Below are 19765 nucleotides of genomic sequence, written 5' to 3'. Positions count from 1 at the left end.
CTTAGGTTTAGATTTTGATTCTCTTCTGTTTGATTTCATTTAAGAGGAAATTTTAAGTCACTTTTATCTTTTATTCAACCCTGTTCTTAAGGGAAATAATCCTTTTATACCTGAATTCAGTGAGTATTTGGGCAAGCATATTAGTCAAGACCATCATTAATAAAAATTGTTATATGCTCAAAACTAGTCAGGTAATTAAATTACATTTATATTGTACAAGAGTTAGAGTTGCCTGGACCCCCATTTAGAATAGTCATGTGTTTACATGACACATAGTTCTGCCATTTCCTACTACGTTCTTAAAATCTGGAGAGATCCAATTAAGATTTTATAACAATAATTACTGAGGCCCAAAGAATTCTTTAAAATTAGAAGTTATCTACTATCTACAAATTGAACTATTAGAAGATTTTCAAACTTTTATCATGTTTTAAACTTTTAAAACTTTTTTATAGTTTATATAACTTTTTAAAACCAATTTGATTGCATTCATGATATATTTATGGGGTGCTTTAGTTGACTTAATATCAGTAGGCCATGTGGTAGATAATAGTGTGACACAAATCAATAATGTATCTCTGTGTTTGATGAAAAAGGGGTGTTCCAGCATACAGGTTGTTTTCCATGATGAAAAAGTGGTGTTCCAGCATACGGGTTGTTTTCCATCTCTTCAGTTGGGAGTTTAATCTCCCCCCACCTTAAATCAGATAAAGCTATTTCAACTACCTGTATTCATTTTAAATTGCTCTCTGTAAGGGATATATAATGTCAGTGTCTATTAATGATTTGCAAAATAGAAATCCCAATATTTAGAGAGCGAACCTCTAAGCTCAGTGGTCTCTTTGGCCTTGAAGAACATGGAGAAAAATGAATCCATAACTGAAGACCTAATAAAAACTTAATTTCTTGAATCTGCCCTGATTTTCTGGGATAAGTGATGTATCTTTAGAAAATCATTCACAGAACCAATGCCACTGCATAAAAGTAGAAAGCCTTCCAGAAAACTGGAGAAGACACATTGAAAAATTATCATTAAATATTTTATCCCAGTAAATATTTCCCAGTAAATATTTTAAAATAAAATACACACACATACACCATCAAGTTTTTATGTATAGTCAGATAGTAAAATTACACTTGAGTTGTGCACGTCTTATCTTGGGATTAAATTAAGCAAACACGAGTTTTGACTGATCCAGGTATTAGAGTTGGTAAGAAATTAAATGCACAAAGCCTTGAGTTGGGAGTCAGAAGCTTTGGTGACGTTGTATCTTGCCATGCCAGCCCTGTGAGGAGTGAAAGACATGAATAGGGTCTGTAGGATTCTTGTAGTTATTTTATCCAGACAGATCTGTGCTCCTTCTGATGCCTGCGTGGAACAATTTTCCCTGATATCATGAAAGCTTCTGGTGTAATTGCAGTACCCACAATTATAAAAGAGTTGGGCTAAGCAGCTGGAATAGCAGATAAGCCTTTATAAGTATAGACATCCAGATATGTCTGAAAATAGATATAGAAGGGGTTTTATTCCCTAAAGACATGAATAATTTTTTTTAACATTTAAAGGGTAAGTCTTAAAGCAATATAGGATAGAAGAATACCTGTCCAAAGCCAAGACACCTGACTTCTTAGTGGTCGTAGGACTTGTCCAAAGCAGTTGCTCTTCCCTGGACAAAAAGTCATGGGCATGACACAGTGAATAGACAGGGACCCTTCTGATACTGGCAATTTTGCTGACCTTGTGGAAGTTAGAGCTTCTGCTCCTGAGAGCCAACATCAAGTTAGCTGCCATGGACTCTTATTCTTCATCTTTCCAATAGAAGCCAAAGAAGCCAAGTGAGAGAGAGAAGCCATCTCCAGAATCTTCATACCCTTGTCCCAAGAAAGGTTCCTCAAGATTCTGTTATCTTGGTGGGTCAATATGGAGGTACCTTGGCCAAGGGTGGCAAATTGCAACCCTCTTTCTAATTGTCTGAATCAGTTCTGTGTTCCCCTACCTTGCATTTCAGTTGCATAACTGACTCCATCCCCAAGAATCTCTCGGGATTTAGTGGTAGGCAGTGGCTCCACAACTTCGCAAGGCTGGGGATGGTCATGTGCTTGTGTATGCATGCAGCCTCCCTGGGAGATACCGCAAGCGCCTGATGGGAACAATCTGTACCGCATGAGAGGAGAGAATAAAGAGCTACCCTGCCTCGTGGAAAACTGGAGTCAAAACAATCTGTTCAGAAACTATTTGGCTAGTAGAACTATATTTTCTGCTTTCTTTTTCTTTGAGATTGATTGCAGGAGTGTGGAGGAGAGAGATTGATTGCGGGAGTGTGGGGGACAGGTTTGTGATCTTTGTTCTTGTTTTCATACTATTAGGAATATGGGCATGGAGAGTAGTATTTCTGTTCCTTGTTCAGTTGCAACTGAACTTTTGATTTTCTGTGATGTAAGTGTGTATGTGTAGGTGAGAGGAAAAAGTGTGTGTGTTTGCAATGTGTGTGCACACACACTCGTGTGGATCCATGTGACAGATGAGCGTGAAAGAATTGTTTACATTTTAACATTTCATACAGGCCAGGCACTGTAGGCAGAGAAGCAGAATTCCAGGCAGAAATTATTATGGAGACTGACTGTGTTCCTTTCTGACACACTAACAGATATCCAGGAACAGCCTCAAGTTGAAATAAAAGTTTGTAGTGCATCCCTATGCTTCATCTATAAAAGGCACAGCTGGCAGCTGTGCTAAATTAGCTTAAGCTAGATTATGCCACTGTAACAAGTTGTCCCCCAAATTGTAGTGGCATAAAGCAACAGAAGTTTATTGCTTGCTCACATAACGTGTCAGCAGCTGCTCTGCTGTGGCTTTGTTCCCTGTGTCGTCATTCCAGGACCCAGGCTGAAGAATAGCCTCTGAGACATACCAGTCTCATGGTCAAGGGAAGGGTAGGAGAGCTGGCAGAACTAGGTGATGGCTTTTGAAGAGTTTTGCTTGAAACTTGCATTCATTACTTCTGCCCACGTTTCATTGGCCAGAGTGGGTCATATGGCCAAGCCGGACATCAGTGGGATGGGAAAGTACATGCTTCCCAGTTGGATGAGAACTGCAAGTTCCCTGGCAGCTGGAAAGAGCAGGGACTCATTAGGAACGTATTAGAGTGTGTGTGTGTTTTCATTATAAATTTATAGTTATATAAAATATATAATTTTATTTAGAATTTTAAATTTATGGTTGGGTAAAATTTATGTATAATTTGTTAAATATATTAAAATATATTATTTAATTTATAGTCATATTAAAAATTTAATAGTAAACAAATAATAAATTATATATATTATATGTTTTCCCCAGAAAGGCTGAAAAAGAGAGATTAAAAACAACCCTTGAGTGACTAAGAATAGACTTTCTATTTAGGTATAGAATTTGCTTGATTTTTTTCCACTCTAATAGAAATTACTTTTAAGTGGCTAGATTTGCTATGAATCCAGCTGGCAGAAGATACTTCACAACCTGAGAAATAAGGCTAGTGTTAAGAATTGGTGATGGAATAGTATGTCTCAGCATGTCTGTTACTCTTGCTTTCAGGAAAATAGTACACATAAACCCAGCCATGATTCTCCATCTTAACTGAGTACAATTAGGTGTCCTGAGGATATATACACATCTTCCTATTTCTTTCTTCTATAGTTATATATTAGCTGAGTGCAAGATATTTTTCTACACATCAGAAAAAAGGTTGCCTTAAGTTATGGGGAGATAAAATGGCTGTTTATCACTTGGTTCACTGATTTGAATGTTCAGAGATTAATAATCTTAAATTTCTAAAATAACCCGTATTTTAATTCTATTAGTAACTTAGAATATCATGGAAATAAAATGTTATGCACATTAGAAAATAATTATACTTGGTATACATTTAAGACTTATTCAGGCCTTTTATACATTGCAATAAATATATTATATAATTCAAAGAATGCAAAAAGATGTATCCTGTTGCCATGATATGGGCTCTAAATCAAAGCCTATTGTTACTACAAAATTTGGTGTTCCCTCCTGAACCTGTGATTAGGGTTATAAAGCCCTCCCGGGAGAAGGGTGATGGTGGTAGTCCTACATAATATTAACGCTTGCATCGTTCTCGTCCACATATGGACAGACTGGATACTCTGGCACTGGTTTTGACAAATTTGGCCTAGCCTGTGGAATAAAGACAGCCTATGGAATAAACACAGCTTCAATAAATAGGGACTTCACTTGAGAAATTTCATCTGAAAACAAAGGAGTCATTTGTCTGAAGAAGTTCGTCAATAATGAAGCTAACTCAGCCGTGCACACCATCCTAAGCCGACAACCATGAGCCTGTTGAAATGTTAATACCTTGGATATGCTTTAATAGTGATAATTGCGTCAACTGCAGACATCTTGTGGTGGATGAGTCACCCATAATCTTTCAGAAGCAGGGTGCCCACATGTCAGCCAGTTTAAATGAAAAAAACAAAACACTGTTCTCAAGCCCACTTTTCTAAATCACATGGAGATCCATGTTGTCTTTTTTTCCCAACTTCTCTCGAGTACTTTTAATGAACGTTTAAGGATGAACGTTAAGAACGTTTAAGACCTACTTAAATTGGAGCCAGTTTGTCCATCAAAATTCCAGGAGATTTGTAAGAAGAACATAAATACATATGCCTTAAACTTTCCACGGTAAACCGGGTTCCTTCTAGCCAGCTAATTTTCTGATGATAATAATACTTAATTTGGCCCTAATTTGAATTTTTGGTTTAGAAGAAGAGTGTCCCTTAGAAAGAAGAGTATCCCTTTGGGTTAACTATGGGAAAAGTATTTGCTATGCCGAGAATAACGTAAATTTTTTTTTAAATGTATTTAAATGCTTAAGTAGGAGAACACACTGTTCCGAGCACTTTAGAAGCACCAGTTTAAAAATTCAGTGAGAGAGTAACAAGAAAGGAGGCCTGCAAACCTGGGCGGTAAATTTGCTGCACTCAATACAACTCCTTACTTGACTGAGGCCCTCTGGAGCCTTGTCCACCTGATGGTACAAACATCGAGTGATATTTCCTTTAAGAAACAGCTTGTAAGTCTCTTTTAACTCACATAGACTTCCGGCCTTCTCCACAATCAGACTGTGTTGATGAAGGCGTACTGAGCTGTTTCCTCTTGGCTACCTTGATGTTGTCAGCTCAATTGGCAGTATTCAAAAATTAGGTATTTAAAAAATAAGCATCATTCTCAAAACAAAGTAAATTTTCCATTTTTACCAACAATACCATGATATGGAGAAACATTCACAATATATTTTGTTATATGCAGAAAGTAGTCAACCAAAGATATTACCATCACTACCAGTTTGACAAATAACATATTGAATTATGTTAACTAATGGGACAAGAGCTGACTTTTTCTTTCATTGTGCCTTTCTGTATTTTTATAAGTTTTTAACGCTGAGCACATGTAATTAAGAAACGTGATAATACTTTGTAAAACCAGTGTCACAGGCTCTGGTAATTTCCACAGTGACTTCGTTCTCATGCCCTTTGATGTGCAGCAACTCGGGCACCCAATGAGACAGCCTCCCTCTGCTGCGTCTGTCTCTGGACAGAAGTCCGATCACGGTCTAAGCATGTAGGAAAGGCAACTGAGGCAAAGTGAGTGACTTTCCCCCAGGTAGAATCACGGATATGTGATGGAAGAGCATGCCAAGCGCCAAACTATCTTCTTTATTTATCGATTGAAAAGGTTTGCTTGGCTTTTGTGCAGGTCAAGCTACCAATTGAAAAACTGAGTATCTCCCTTTTCAACCAGTTGATTTCAGCCCGCAAACAACTGTTGACTTAATATCCCAAAGCTCCTTGGTTTCCTTGGACTTAGGGGAATGGGTTCTCTTAAGGAGCAGGTCATCCATGTGGGTGGTGATGATAGGGCCAAGGAATGTGGTTGGAGGGGACCCGCCTAAGCTGTAGAAGAGGCTCTGTTATCCGAGCAAGGGGGGAAGGATGTTGGGCAAGCACAAACAGATGCTCACTCTAGAGTAAAATGGAAATGATTTTTATATATAATAATGACAAAAATTCTATTGAAATCCTATCATATCCGGAGCCAAACAGACTGAATTTTCTCCAGTTACAATGTGGTAACCATGGTCGAGATCAGTAGGCCAGTCTGTCAAGGGCATTCTCTGGTTTCTCCCCACACTTAGGTTTGCTGCAGGAGACTTGCAGAAGGTTGGTGCTTTGCCTTTTAGCCCTGGCGATGCCACAGGGCCAGGTGTGGGTTGGAAATGGGCAACAAATAAAACTGTCAAAATGTGATTTGAATGGCCCTTAAAGCTTTTACATAATTTTGTGCTGGCTAAGCAAGAGCTCAGTGGAAAAGAGATTTTCACACTCTCCTCAAATGTCATTTAACTCTCATTATGTAGGCCTTGAGAAACATGACACTGGCAGTAATGATCCCTTCTTACTTCTCCAGGCATTTTGGCTGTTGCATGGGTAATACGCCCTGGGGAAAACATTAGCATTTGGCTGACGGGTGTTAGTAGGGGCTGTGGGGAATCAGTAGGAATCCTAAGGTCCTTTTTATCTCCAACTCAACTTGATGAGCAAAGTCACATTTGATAGTGGTTACTTGTGCTCCATTATTTTGTTTGTTTGCTTTGTCACTAAGTGGTTTTTGCCCTTAAGAGTAGGGGGAATGTGTTTGGGAGACATTTCAGAAATAGAACAGCAAGTTGGGTGTGGAGAGTGATGGGGAGGAGCCATCCTCCGTGCCTGGGATGTGGCTTCTTCTCATTTATTATTTACTAATTGCAGCTTTTGTTGTCTTTTGCCTGGGAGACTTAAAAACAAAATGCCAAACCATTTTTTAAAAAATCAGCTATGTGAGAGTTTGATTTACCTGGGTTCTGGTTAAGATTTGATTATTTACGTTTCTGTATGGGTGGAGTTTCAGTTCATTATCTAGGTTACTCTTATGAAGAAACAAAACGAAGTTATCTAGGGAGCCTTTTAAATAAAATCTCCCAGGCTAGCCTGAGCCCTCTTCCACTGCCCAACCAGAGTCTTAGTTTCAAAGAGAGTCTTTCCATGAGGACCCCTGCTGCCCACCTCTCCCCCAGCTCCCTGTCCTTCTTACCACAGCATCTGGTGGAGTGCATGCTCCTTTACAAGCTACTTCCTGCTCCCCTTTGAGCTTGCTGTGTGGCAGAGCTCCTGCCTTCCAAGTCGCCCCCATTTGTTCTTTGTGGTCTGTCTCTCTGGGGCTCTCCTGCTTAACAGTACGTTTCAATAATAGTAAAAGCAATAATAAAATAGAAAAAGGCATACTATTCATGTAGTTCACATAACAGAATTCTGTGCTTCTCTCTAAGACTTGCTGACTCATAACTGTTTAGAGCATGTCTAGAAATTAGGTATTTTCTCATCACTAGCCACTGTAGTATATTGAAGAAGAAAGCAGATCTGAAGCTTGAAGTTTTAGAAGGCAACAGCCTATCTTTGACTCGGGAGTGACTCACATTTTCTCCATGTTACGGTCAGAATGTGCATTTCCTACTTCCCCTGAAGTACTTGTGCAGTTTTCAAAGTGGAAGCCTTCACATAAGGACTCTCAAATGAGTACTAAATAAAACTTTAGAGACCTACAATAATTGCCCTTTGTACCTTCCAAGGGGAAAACCCAAGTTAGCCAATACAGTACAATCCAGCCAACTCATTTTGAACTGCACTTGTGGGTCTCACTCCTCCTCATAGAAATGCTTTTATTTCCAGCTTGGTGCCCCAGATATTTCTGAATGATGTGTACAAGGCAGGAATGAGACCTATTAGGTCTGTGCTGGTAGTAAGTATGTAAAAAAAACCCTCAGGTCAGAGAAAAAACCCAAGATTTAGAAATCATCCGTCTCTGGAATGACAATGGATTAGGGGGTGCCAAAAGAAGCAGGGACTCTGGGACAGGGGCCACCACAGGCCCTGTTTCCCTGGATTTAATAACATATCTCAACCCATGTCCAACCAGATCAGTGGGATGGGGCTTTAGGCTTTTGCTCTTCCCTTTGGGGCCTGTGGATGTTCTGGCCTTTGGTCTGTTTTCCTAACATAGACCAGATAGCTCTGTCACATTGAACATATGCTGCAAAGACAATGAGCTTTCAACGTAGGTTTCAGTCTCTGGCCCACTGCTGATGCTAGCGTGGACCGTTTTTATGAAGTGATCCCAAGAGCACCTGGTACTCTCCAACTTTGGCTACAGGGGAAAACGAACGTCAGAGTAAATGGAAATACAATGACCTGACCGGGCTCCCTCCCAACAGCAGAGGAAGAGGCCTGGGTAGAGACCTGTTATAATCGGCTGTTTAATTTTGTTTGGAGAAACTGGACTTTTGACAGATGAACTTCTTTTCCCCTGCATTCATATTTATCTAACAGAGCTGTGGTTGGGAAATGATCCAGGATTCACGAGGTCGAAAAGTGACCTGGTTCACATACTGTAGACTCTCCCCATCTCCCTCCCAAGTTCTCCAGGCAGGTGGTCCCGTGCACTCTTGGTATGTCCACACCAAAATTGGTCACCCAAAGGACATATCAACCTCTTGGGGTTGGCCCTTAGAGATTCTAGAAGCCCCATCAAACACATGTCGCAATTCCAGATAACCAGCTTTACTGTTCCATGCTGCACTCTGCAGCTTGAAAACCATTAGAATGTGCTTGATGAATGCACATCTTATTACAAGGCATTTGGAATTAAAGCCATTAGTAAAATTAAAGAAATAGTAAAACAGTGGATTTTTGTTGATACCTTTCTTCATGAGAAAATACATTTTCACAAACTGCCCAGTTGTATTCGTTCTTTCATTATCCCCAGAGTAAAAGAATAAAGGAGGGCTTCCCTGGTGGCGCAGTGGTTGAGAGTCCTCCTGCCGATGCAGGGGACACGGGTCCGCGCCCCGGTCTGGGAGGATCCCACATGCCGCGGAGCGGCTGGGCCCGTGAGCCATGGCCGCTGAGCCTGCGCGTCCGGAGCCTGTGCTCCGCGACGGGAGAGGCCACAACAGTGAGAGGCCCGCGTACCGCAAAAAATAAATAAATAAATAATAAATAAAGCATAAAGGAATGTAGAATAAATAGTCTTAGCTTTATCTTTGAAAGTTTAAAACAATTTATTAAAAAAAAATCATAAGGAAGTTTTTCCACCTCCTCCTTAGTCCCCTGGTTCCCTAGTGTATAAATAAGACATTTTTCCCTCCCTGAAACCCAGCCTTTGTGTTCTGTAGTCTGTGGTTTTGCTACTATCCAAATACTTATGGATCAACATTGAAGATAATCTTAGCAGACACGTAACAAGTACCTCTGTGATACCTGCTCACTTTATACCCATTTCTGGGTAGGCTACTTACACAGACTTACCTGAGAACAATTTTGCTTTGTAATAACATGCACAGTGCTCACCAGTTCCTCATTGATTGCGGAGGTAGAGACCAGTGGGTGGCCGTTGGACTCACACATTTCCCTTTGTTGTATTTTTCAGAAATTGAGGCGAAGGAAGCATGTGACTGGCTCCGCGCTGCCGGGTTTCCGCAGTATGCTCAGTTATATGAGGGTAAGTTGGGCTTTTCTTCTCTCTTTATAAAGAGAATAAATTCAAAATATGTCCTGTGGTGTGTTTTGACTTCCAAATCTTTCTCAACCATTTTTTCTCCTTGCTTTCTCCTTGCCTGCACCTTTGCAATGCCCGGGGCTTATACTGATGCCGATTTAGGAATGAGGTTTGCTTCCTGAGCCTGCCTCACCTTCTGCCCCTCCCTGCTCCTCCCTCTTTACTTTTTGCTTTGCTCTTTCTGTTTCTCATCTCTACCGCCGACCCCAGCTCTGCCTTTTCCTTCCAGTGTTCTGCCACCAGCAGCTTTTCTGCACTTCCTTCCTTATCCTTTTCCGTGTTTTTTCATCACTCTCTGTTTTCTTGAAAGTACAATAAGTGAATTGTTGATAAATTTCCTAGAAATCACAAAACTAATTTATCTTGAGACTTTTCTTGAGTTCTGTTTACTTAACCTGAAAATGCTTTAGATGTAACATGGATCGGATGTTATTCTTCAGGGTTTTAAGTAAGGTGCTTCTATTGCCAGCATCATACTTACTTCCATGGATGTTTTGACAGTTAATAAACTTACTCACCTTTACCTTACTGATACCTAAAATTATAACCAGAGCATCTGCTTCCTGGATAGTCGTATAGCGAATTAGTCAGGATCCCGGCAGTAAGCAGATGGCATACTCAAGACAATCTGAGGGGGATTTATTTCTAAAAGTGTTCATTACAAAGAAGTGGGCAGGGCATAGGAAACCACGAGGAACAGTCCAGGAGCCCAGAGCTTGTAGCAGCAGAGCTGTCACTACCCTAGGCCCAAAGCCATAAATGGAGGGAGAGGGTGCCAGAACCCAGAAGGAGAGAAGATCTCAGAGCAGCCCCTAGGAGTGGAGGACACAGCTGGTGATGGCAGCCTCCCCTGGAGACGACCAGGAGAGTAAATAAATGCCCTGACCTCACACTCCTCCCTCCCTCCGTCTCCAGCCAGGGCTTCCCACTGGCCAAACACAAAAGGAAGCAGAGGACATGGATCCCCTTGAATGCCATCCACAGCTGATCCTGGGGCACAAAGCAGTTTACAGAAAAGTGGAGAGTGAATCTTTAGGGGTAAACTGAGCATATGTAGTACACTAGACAGTATAGATTTCTGTTCCTGCTGACGTAAAATTCATGTAGGATGGAAAGAATCAACAGAATTAACCTTTACTCACTGCTGAATCTCATCCATTCACCTAGAAGCTCAGTTTTATATCAAACAAAACAAAACAAACAAAAAACCTTCTACTTCTCTCACTCACTTAAATTCTGAATGTGCTGTGAAGTCTAAAGTCTCTGATAAAAGCTTTCAAAAAACCATAGCCTTTTAGACAAGGAGGAGGGTCTTACAGTTTTGGTCTAAGCAGCCGCTATTCCCCCACCCCCACCAGCAATGCACTGATTATGAGAGACCCAAAAAGGTTAAGTGACTTTTACGAGATTATAAAGTGGAAGAGTCAGAATGCTCCTTCATGAGATAGATTTTCTACTGTAATGTGCACTCAAAATACTATGCAATTTAAATGTGAAGAGTCTATAAATGACTAAGAAGTAAAGATATCTCATAAGTGAGATGGGCTTATCACATTGTGTTTAAGCCATATGCATTTAATGGATGTAATAAGAATAAGAACAAATACTTCTATAGAGCTTACTATGTGCCAGCTACTGTTCCAAGCACTGTAAATGTACTATTCATTTAATATTCACAACACCATAGGGAAGGTATTATAATTATCATCATCCCCATTTTACGGATGAGGAAACAGAGTCCCAGAGGAGGAGGTTAAGTGACTTGCCCACAGTCTACAGCTAGTGAGTAGCAGAGCCACGACTTAAAGCCAGAGCAGCTGGGCTTCCATGATTGTGTTCCTCATGACTACACCTTAACTCCCTCTCTAGCAGAATGAGACGGTCTACATTCAGGCACCATCTGGAATTCACTGTGGAATTCACTTTTTTTCACCAGAAGAGGAATTGTTTCTCTTTTCAACTTGCAATAAGAAAACTGGTACCCTTAGATTTATTATGATTGGCAAATGTCAAATATAAGATGAGAAAGAGAAAGAAGGGTAGGATGATGATAATGGACCAACATTGATGGTTAGATTTGGCCATGGACTTTATTCCAATGATCTCCAGATTTTTACCTCCACAAATGAGGTACCGAAAATTAACACTGTGACCTGAGCATTGCCCATGACCTCCAAATCTGGCATGAGTAGTCTGTGGGAGAAATGTTACAATGTTGGAATTTCTCCTTTTTTATTGGATAGAATCAGTTGTTTGAGTGTTTTGCTGATACTCCAAAGTGACTCACGATTTTGCTACAAAATAAAATACTTGAGGCCATTGAGCTTCTGGTATTTTCCTTTCTGAAGGAAAAAAAAAAATCTGCAAAACTAAGTATTTCATGAACTGATCAGGACAGAAGTCAGCAACCTCCACCTTAGGTGGATGGTGAGAGTGGGAAAGTTCTCCATACGGGCAAAAGTCTGTGATAGTGATGAGGTATAAAAATGCAGGCACTTGGTATGCAATCCTATCCAAGGTCAAACACTTGGTTATTTTCATATTTCACACTTTTTTGTATTCTTAAAAGCAATTATTGGGATAAAAGTAAAACTTTCTGCTCTCTAAACATTACCAACACACCTTTCAACGGGGAGTAAGTGCTGTTAAGATCAGCCATGAGTACAGAAACATGGTGGCCTGAAGATATTGGTGCCCATTCAGATAAAACAAGGTGCATAAACTCCTTTGTCTCTCTTTGTCTCTTTCAGACTCACAATTTCCCATCAACATTGTGGCTGTCAAGAACGATCATGATTTTCTTGAAAAAGACCTTGTAGAACCTCTTTACAGGTAAATCATGTGAAGTATTCTTGTTTCTTTTGATTGTTCAATGTCTAATGGTTATCACTATCTTGAGGGGCGAGTTCAACAACAATTCAGTAAGTACTTATTGAGTACCGACTGTATGCCAGGCGTGGGTCCAGGCTGTAAGTATATTATGGTGACCATGATCAGTCCCTGGTTTCATGGAGCTTAAATCCTAGTAGGAAGCTTCAGACAATAGGTTGGGAAAAAGAGAGAGTGAGTGAGAGAAAAAGAGGGAGAAGGAGAGATTATCTCAGAGAGTGTTAAGCTATGTTAAAAAAGTAAAACAAACTGAGGCTATAGACAGTGATGGGGTGTGGGTGGGTTTGTGGTAGAAGGCATTGTGGGGGGCCAGAGCATGAGTGGTCAGGGAGGGCCCTGTAGAGCTCCATGAGTATGTCAAACTCAGCTGTATTTTTTGCAAAGACAAATGATTATATCAGCAAACTAGAATATGTAAGCTCAAGTAATTATATCTGCAACCTGAAATATTTAAGCCTTCACTATGTGATAGATGATATAAGGAGACAAAGATGTATAGATGAATAACTCCCTCCCCTCAGAGAATATCTAATCTGGTTGGAGAAATCTAACTGAAGAAATGAAGCATACATGAACAAATAAAACAATTATAATTTGAGTAATAATAAAAGATGCCAATGTAATCAATATCTCTGAACAATTAAATGTGCATGAGAGGTTCTATGTGTCTGTAGGAATTTGAAGTTTCCTAATTAAAGCCCTGGAGAGAGGTCAGAGTGGGAAATAAATATTAGTTACAGGAGGTGTGTCATTTTTCCAAGGCTACAGAGCTAGTTATGGGCTAAACTGACTTTAAAACTGCAGTCCTCATAACTTGCAGTCCAACATTTTTTTCTCGTACATTCTGCATTTGACATAGAAAAGATGGTAGTTTAGGGACTTCCCTGGTGGCACAGTGGTTAAGAATCTGCCTGCCAATGCAGGGGACATGGGTTTGAGCCCTGGCGCAGTGGTTAAGGATCCGCCTGCCAATGCAAGGGACACGGGTTCGAGCCCTGGTCCAGGAAGATCCCACATGCCACGGAGCAACTAAGCCCGTGCACCACAACTAATGAGCCTGTGCTCTAGAGAAAGCCCGTGTGCATCAAAGAAGACCCAGCACAGCCGGAAAAAAAAAAAAAAAAAAGAAAGGAAAGAAAAGATAGTTTAAGAGGAAAGTAATGATGAGTAAAACTTTTGTCAAGATAAGGACACACCAATATATATTAGAATAGTGTATAAATAACCATAGGCTTGCTGATTCTGTAGACATATATATTTCTGCATTCATAAGCTGGTTACTCTGTGATTCCTGTATGAAGATAGATTTGCATTAAGGAATGATCTCTGAATGTTGAAGGAAAGCATTACTGTGGGTTTGCTTAAATGGGTAGAAGAGCAAAGAACTCTTTAAATCACAAATTGCAGGAACTGGCTATTTGGACTCAAAAACAAACAAGCACAAAATGCCATTTGTGAGTGTTTATGAGAAGAATGGGTAGTTTGGTTGTAATTCTTTTTTTTTTACGTATATAAATTTATTTTATTTTATTTTTGGCTGCACTGAGTCTTCGTTGCTGCTTGCGGGCTTTCTCTAGTTGCGGTGAGTGGGGGCTACTCTGTTGGGTGCACGGGCTTCTCATTGCAGTGGCTTCTCTTGTTGCGGTGCACAGGATCTAGGTGCACGGTCTTCAGTAGATGAGGCACGTGGGCTCAGTAGTTGCCACTCAAGGGCTCTAGAGTGCAGGCTCAGTAGTTGTGGCACGCAGGCGTAGTTGCTCCGCAGCATGTGGGATCTTCCCGGACCAGGGCTCGAACCTGTGTCACCTGCATTGGCAGGCGGATTCTTAACCACTGTGCCACCAGGGAAGTCCTGGTTGTAATTCTTTAAAGGCAATGAATTGGAAAAGCAGTGTTTTCTCCTCAGCATATCTGATGCACACCAAGGCTTCATCCAACTCAGAACTATTCCACCACCACCTCATCCTGAGTTTTCCCTCTTAGTTTTAACCAAGAGTATTTTTACTAGTAAGCTGGCATTTTTTAAAAGAAATAATTTTTATTGTTAATTGTATTATATTACATTATCTTCTTCCCAATTGAATTTTCTTGCATACTCATAGATCTTTGATTCTCTATTTATGCCTTTTGTTGTTTTTTCCCCCAGTTTTATTGAGATATATATTGAGATATGTCACCTGCATTGGCAGGCGGATTCTTAACCACTGTGCCACCAGGGAAGTCCTGGTTGTAATTCTTTAAAGGCAATGAATTGGAAAAGCAGTGTTTTCTCCTCAGCATATCTGATGCACACCAAGGCTTCATCCAACTCAGAACTATTCCACCACCACCTCATCCTGAGTTTTCCCTCTTAGTTTTAACCAAGAGTATTTTTACTAGTAAGCTGGCATTTTTTAAAAGAAATAATTTTTATTGTTAATTGTATTATATTACATTATCTTCTTCCCAATTGAATTTTCTTGCATACTCATAGATCTTTGATTCTCTATTTATGCCTTTTGTTGTTTTTTCCCCCAGTTTTATTGAGATATATATTGAGATATAATTGACATACAGCACTGTATATGTTTAAAGTGTACAGCATAATGGTTAGACTTACATAATCATGAAATGTTTACCACAATAGGTTTAGTGAACGTTCACCATCTCATATAGATACAACATTAAAGAAATAGAAAAAAAAATTTTTCCTTGTGATGAGAACTCTTACGATTTACTCTCAACAATGTTCAGTATGTGACACATACAGCAGTATTAATTATCTATCATTTTGTACATTACATCTCTACTACTTATTTATCTTATAACTGGAAGTATGTACCTTTTGATCACCTTCATCCAATCCCCCCTCCCCCCACCTCAGGTAGCCACAGATCTGATTTTTTTCTGTAAGTTTGTTTGCTTTTGAAGTATAATTGACCTACAACTCTATGTTAGTTCCGGGTATATAACATAGTGATTCTATATTTCTGTACATTTCAAAATGATCACCGCAGTAAGTTTGGTTGTCATCTATCGCCATACAGAGATATTAAATAATTATTGACTATATTCCCCATACTGTACATTTTATACCTGTGACTCATAATTCTGTAAATGAAGATTTGTACCCCTTAATATCCCTTACCTATTTCTCTCCTCCCTCCACCCCCCTCCCATCTGGCCACCACCTATTTGTTTTCTGTATCTATGACTCTGCTTCTGTTTAGATATATTTGCTTATTTTGATTTTTAGATTCCATGTATAAGTAAAATCATCCCAGTTGAATTTTTTAATCTATATTTTCTTTAAGTCAAGGTGTTCTGTATATTTATAAAGCAAAATTCACTATTTTCAGTGTACAGTTCTTTGAGTTTTGATAAATGCCTACAATCATGTAACCACCACCACAACCAAGATGTAGAACAGTTTCATCACCTAAAAAAACTCCCTGGTTCACCTTTGTCATCAACCTACTCTCAACCCTTGGCAACCACTGATCTGGTTCTTGTACCCATAGTTTTGCCTTTTCCAGAATGCTATATAAGTGAAATCAAACAGTAGGTAGCCTTTCGAGTCTGCCTTTGTTTCACTAATGCACCTAAGATTCATCCATGTTGCATGTATCAATCAATATAATTGCTCAGTAGTATTCCATTTGTGTGGATATACTATAATTTGTCTATCCATTCACCAGATGAAGAACATTTGAGTTGTTGCCACTTTGGGTGGCTATAACGCCCCTATAAACATTCATATTCAAGTTTTTGTGTGTACATAAGTTTTCATTTCTTTTGGGTAAGTTCCTAGGAATGGGATTGTGGGGTGCAGATGATAAGTATATTTGAACTTTGTAAGAGACCACCAAACATTTCTAAAGTGACCATACCATTGTGTATTACCACCAACGATGTATGAGAGTTCCAGTTGCTCCACATCTTTGTTGGTACTTGGTGTTGTCAGTTTTTGTTTTGTTTTGTTTTTAACCATTCTAATAGGTGTCTAGTGTTTCTCATTGTGATTTAAATTTGTATGTCCTTAATGAGTAATGACGTTGAATGTCTTTTCATGTGCTTTATTTGCCATTCATATATCTTCTCCAGTAAAGTGTCTGTTTGAGTCTTTTGCCTATTTTTAAAATTTGGTTGTTTGTTTTCTTACTGAGTTTTTTTATTTTATGCCAGTCTGTAGCTTATTTTTTCAATCTCTTAACAATGTCTTTCAGAGAAGTTTTGAATTTTATTGGAGTCCAGTTTATCATTATTTTTTTCATGTTTTTAATGTCACACCTAAGAAATTTTGCCTAACGTAAGGTCACAACTATTTTCTCCTTTGTTTTTCTTCTGGAAATTTCAGTTTTATGTTTTATGTGTAAATTGATGATCCATTTCAAGTTAATTTTTTAGAAGGTAAAAAGTGGCTCAAGATTCATTTTTTGCTTATCAATATCCCATTGGTTGACCACCATGTTGAAAAGACTATACTTTCTTTATTGAATTGCCTGTGCATTTATATTGTAAATCAATTGACCATATATGCATGAGTCTATTTCTAGACTCTCTATTCTGTTCCGTTTATCTATGTGTCTGTTCTTTCATCAATATGGCACTTGATTACTTAGCTTTGTGTATGTCTTGGAATCCAGTAGTGTGAGTCCTCCAACTTTGTTCTTCTTTGCTAGGATTGTTTTGGCTATTTTAGTTCCTCTGCCTTTCCATATAAATTTAAAAACAGCTTGTTGATATCAATTTTTAAAATCCTACTGGAGTATTGATTTGGATTGTGTTGACTCTATAGATCAGTTAGGGAAGAATTGATATCTTAACAGTAACAAGACTTCTGATTCATAAACATGGTACATGTCTCTGTTTAGGTCTCTTTTGATTTTTTTTTTTTAACCCTAACTTGTAGTTTTCAGCATATGGGTAATACGCGTACTTGAAAGTACTTAAGAATTTCATGTTTTGTGGTGCTATTCTAAATAGTACTGTTTTTTATTGTTTCGGTCTCCAATTGTTCATTGCTAGTATTTTTTTTTTTTGTATTTTGTTCATTTGCATCCTACAGTCTTTCTACACTTACTCATTAGTTCTAGTAGCTTATGCATAGACTTTTAAAATATAAATCAAGGATTACATTGTAAACCGAGAATAAAAATTTCATTCTATATTTTTAAATCAGGATTATAGGAGCAAACTGCTTCTGATTGTGCAGTTCTATTCATTGGATGACATATGTGTCTGAGTGGATTAAGCTTTGAATCTCAAACACATGAGTGGTAAATCTTTTTCTACTCACTGCTGCATGTGATCTAAGGTGCCTTGACTAAGTTCTGGACTTTTCCATCCAAGTCGACTTTAAAAAAAAACAAAAAACTTTCAGCCATGATATAGATTAGCCAGTATAGAAATCATTTCAAGATAAAAAGTTCTGCATAATAAGGTAGTGTCAGCCAGAAAAATTAGGAAGCCTTTTCTTGTAGAACCCATGACCCATCTCTGATTCAGCCCATAGCAGGATTCATACAGACGTACCCAAAAGACAGTACTGCATAAACATGTGGGAATGCAACAACGCCAGACACCACAGTGCTCTTGATAAGGGCCCAGCTTGTGTAAAATTGGTTAGAGTGGCAGGAGGTTGTTATCATTGGAATAATTCTTAGGACGGCTACGTCTCCAAAAATATTATGAAATAAGAAAAGCATTTGGCTGGAGGTATGTGAGCTGAGATTCTCAGGGCACAGGAGCAGTGGGTAGAACAGAGGCCAAATGAGTAGTCACAGCGGGGTGATCAAAAGAAACAGGCAGAGTAGGTAGGCAGAGATGGAGGTAGCTTGGCTGAAGGGAACACCCGTGGAATTTCTTTGCCTTCCTTATGAGTTCCTTCAAGACACAGATTTCCTGAAAGCAGGCTGAAGGAAGACTTCCAGCCTGAGGGCAGTGACAGCACTTTTAAAACTTTGAGATTGATGAGCAGTTAATTAGACACTCACCCACTCACATGGTATATTATGATTAATGCCTGGAGAGCAATAAAGGGTTGTGATTTTATTCATTTTCTTCCTGGTGCACTGCAGACACAGTGATAGAGCTGGTCTCATGTTTTATTTTTAAAGCTTTGTGGGCTCTACATTTCTCATGCATATTTGAAATGCTGAGCTAATGCAGAATCCTAACGGGAATCATAGCCAGAGGGCACTTAGCTTCTGCCAGGTAGGCAAATGAAAACAAGAGAGCTGAAGGTCTCCTGTAAATGTTACCCACAAGAATTTTACTCACCTTTTTTTGTCTGGAAGTTTCTCTCCTGTGTGGACAGACAATTAATATCCTGGGTCCCGATTTACACTTGGAGAGTTGTTGAGCAGTGTTAACTTTTCATTGGCTTGAAAAAATAGATTGTACTAAGGATGTCCATGGCTGGGAGGACCGATGCCTGGCTGGGCATATGTGGATGTGTGGCTCTCATGTTCAGGTCTCGGAAACCAGACAGGTTTGCTGTCTTTAGTGAAGGTGTGAACCTCCAGAATGGTGACCATGCCTCACCATTGCTTCTGCAACTCTGACAGCACCAGTACACAGTAGCCGTCTGTAAATATTTGTTACTGCAAGTCAGAACAGTGCAGTCTCTGCTATCTTAGCAACCACAATTATAATTCTGTTTTGATGTGTTTTGATTGAATTTGTAACTGAAAAATAATTTCCCCTGTGAGTAATGAAAAGCTAATTGCAAGTCTAAGTACCTGGATGAGCTAACTGAAACTAACCATCTCAAAATGCAGGCATAGCCAAGGTATCACAATACCTTGCAAAGTTTGTCACCTTTAAGGCAAATTGCAGCAAATCAAAGCTCCTGAATGAGATTTTTAAGCAGTGGCATGTTCTATTAGCATTTTGGTTTGGGACATTTTCTCAGACTGCTAACATAGGGCCTTGATGCCCAAGATGATCTCTGAATTTCTAATTTAATGTTAGATCTGCCTAACTTATGTTGTTAACAAATACTAAGTAATCACAACATGTATAAAACAAGGGTATGGGGCTTCCCTGGTGGCGCAGTGGTTGCGCGTCCGCCTGCCGATGCAGGGGAACCGGGTTCGCGCCCCGGTCCGGGAGGATCCCACATGCCGCGGAGCGGCTGGGCCCGTGAGCCGTGGCCGCTGAGCCTGCGCGTCCGGAGCCTGTGCTCCGCAACGGGAGAGGCCACAACAGAGGGAGGCCCGCATACCACAAAAA

General features: G+C 39.6%; 1 protein-coding gene across 2 annotated transcripts in view; it reads left to right on the top strand.

The window, feature by feature from the left end:
* STARD13 (StAR related lipid transfer domain containing 13) overlaps positions 1 to 19765 on the top strand; it is a 231563-nt gene that overhangs the window by 152930 nt on the left and 58868 nt on the right. For both annotated transcript variants that reach the window (XM_055089653.1, XM_007128917.3), the window contains exons 2-3: positions 9533 to 9604; positions 12412 to 12493. In XM_055089653.1, coding sequence (XP_054945628.1) covers positions 9533 to 9604; positions 12412 to 12493 — 154 coding nt within the window. The remainder of the gene's footprint in view (positions 1 to 9532; positions 9605 to 12411; positions 12494 to 19765) is intronic.

Source organism: Physeter macrocephalus, chromosome 13, assembly GCF_002837175.3.
Source record: "Physeter macrocephalus isolate SW-GA chromosome 13, ASM283717v5, whole genome shotgun sequence".
NCBI lineage: Eukaryota > Metazoa > Chordata > Mammalia > Artiodactyla > Physeteridae > Physeter > Physeter macrocephalus.
Note: the sequence above shows the minus strand (reverse complement) of the source record. Positions and strands in the feature narration are given on the sequence as shown.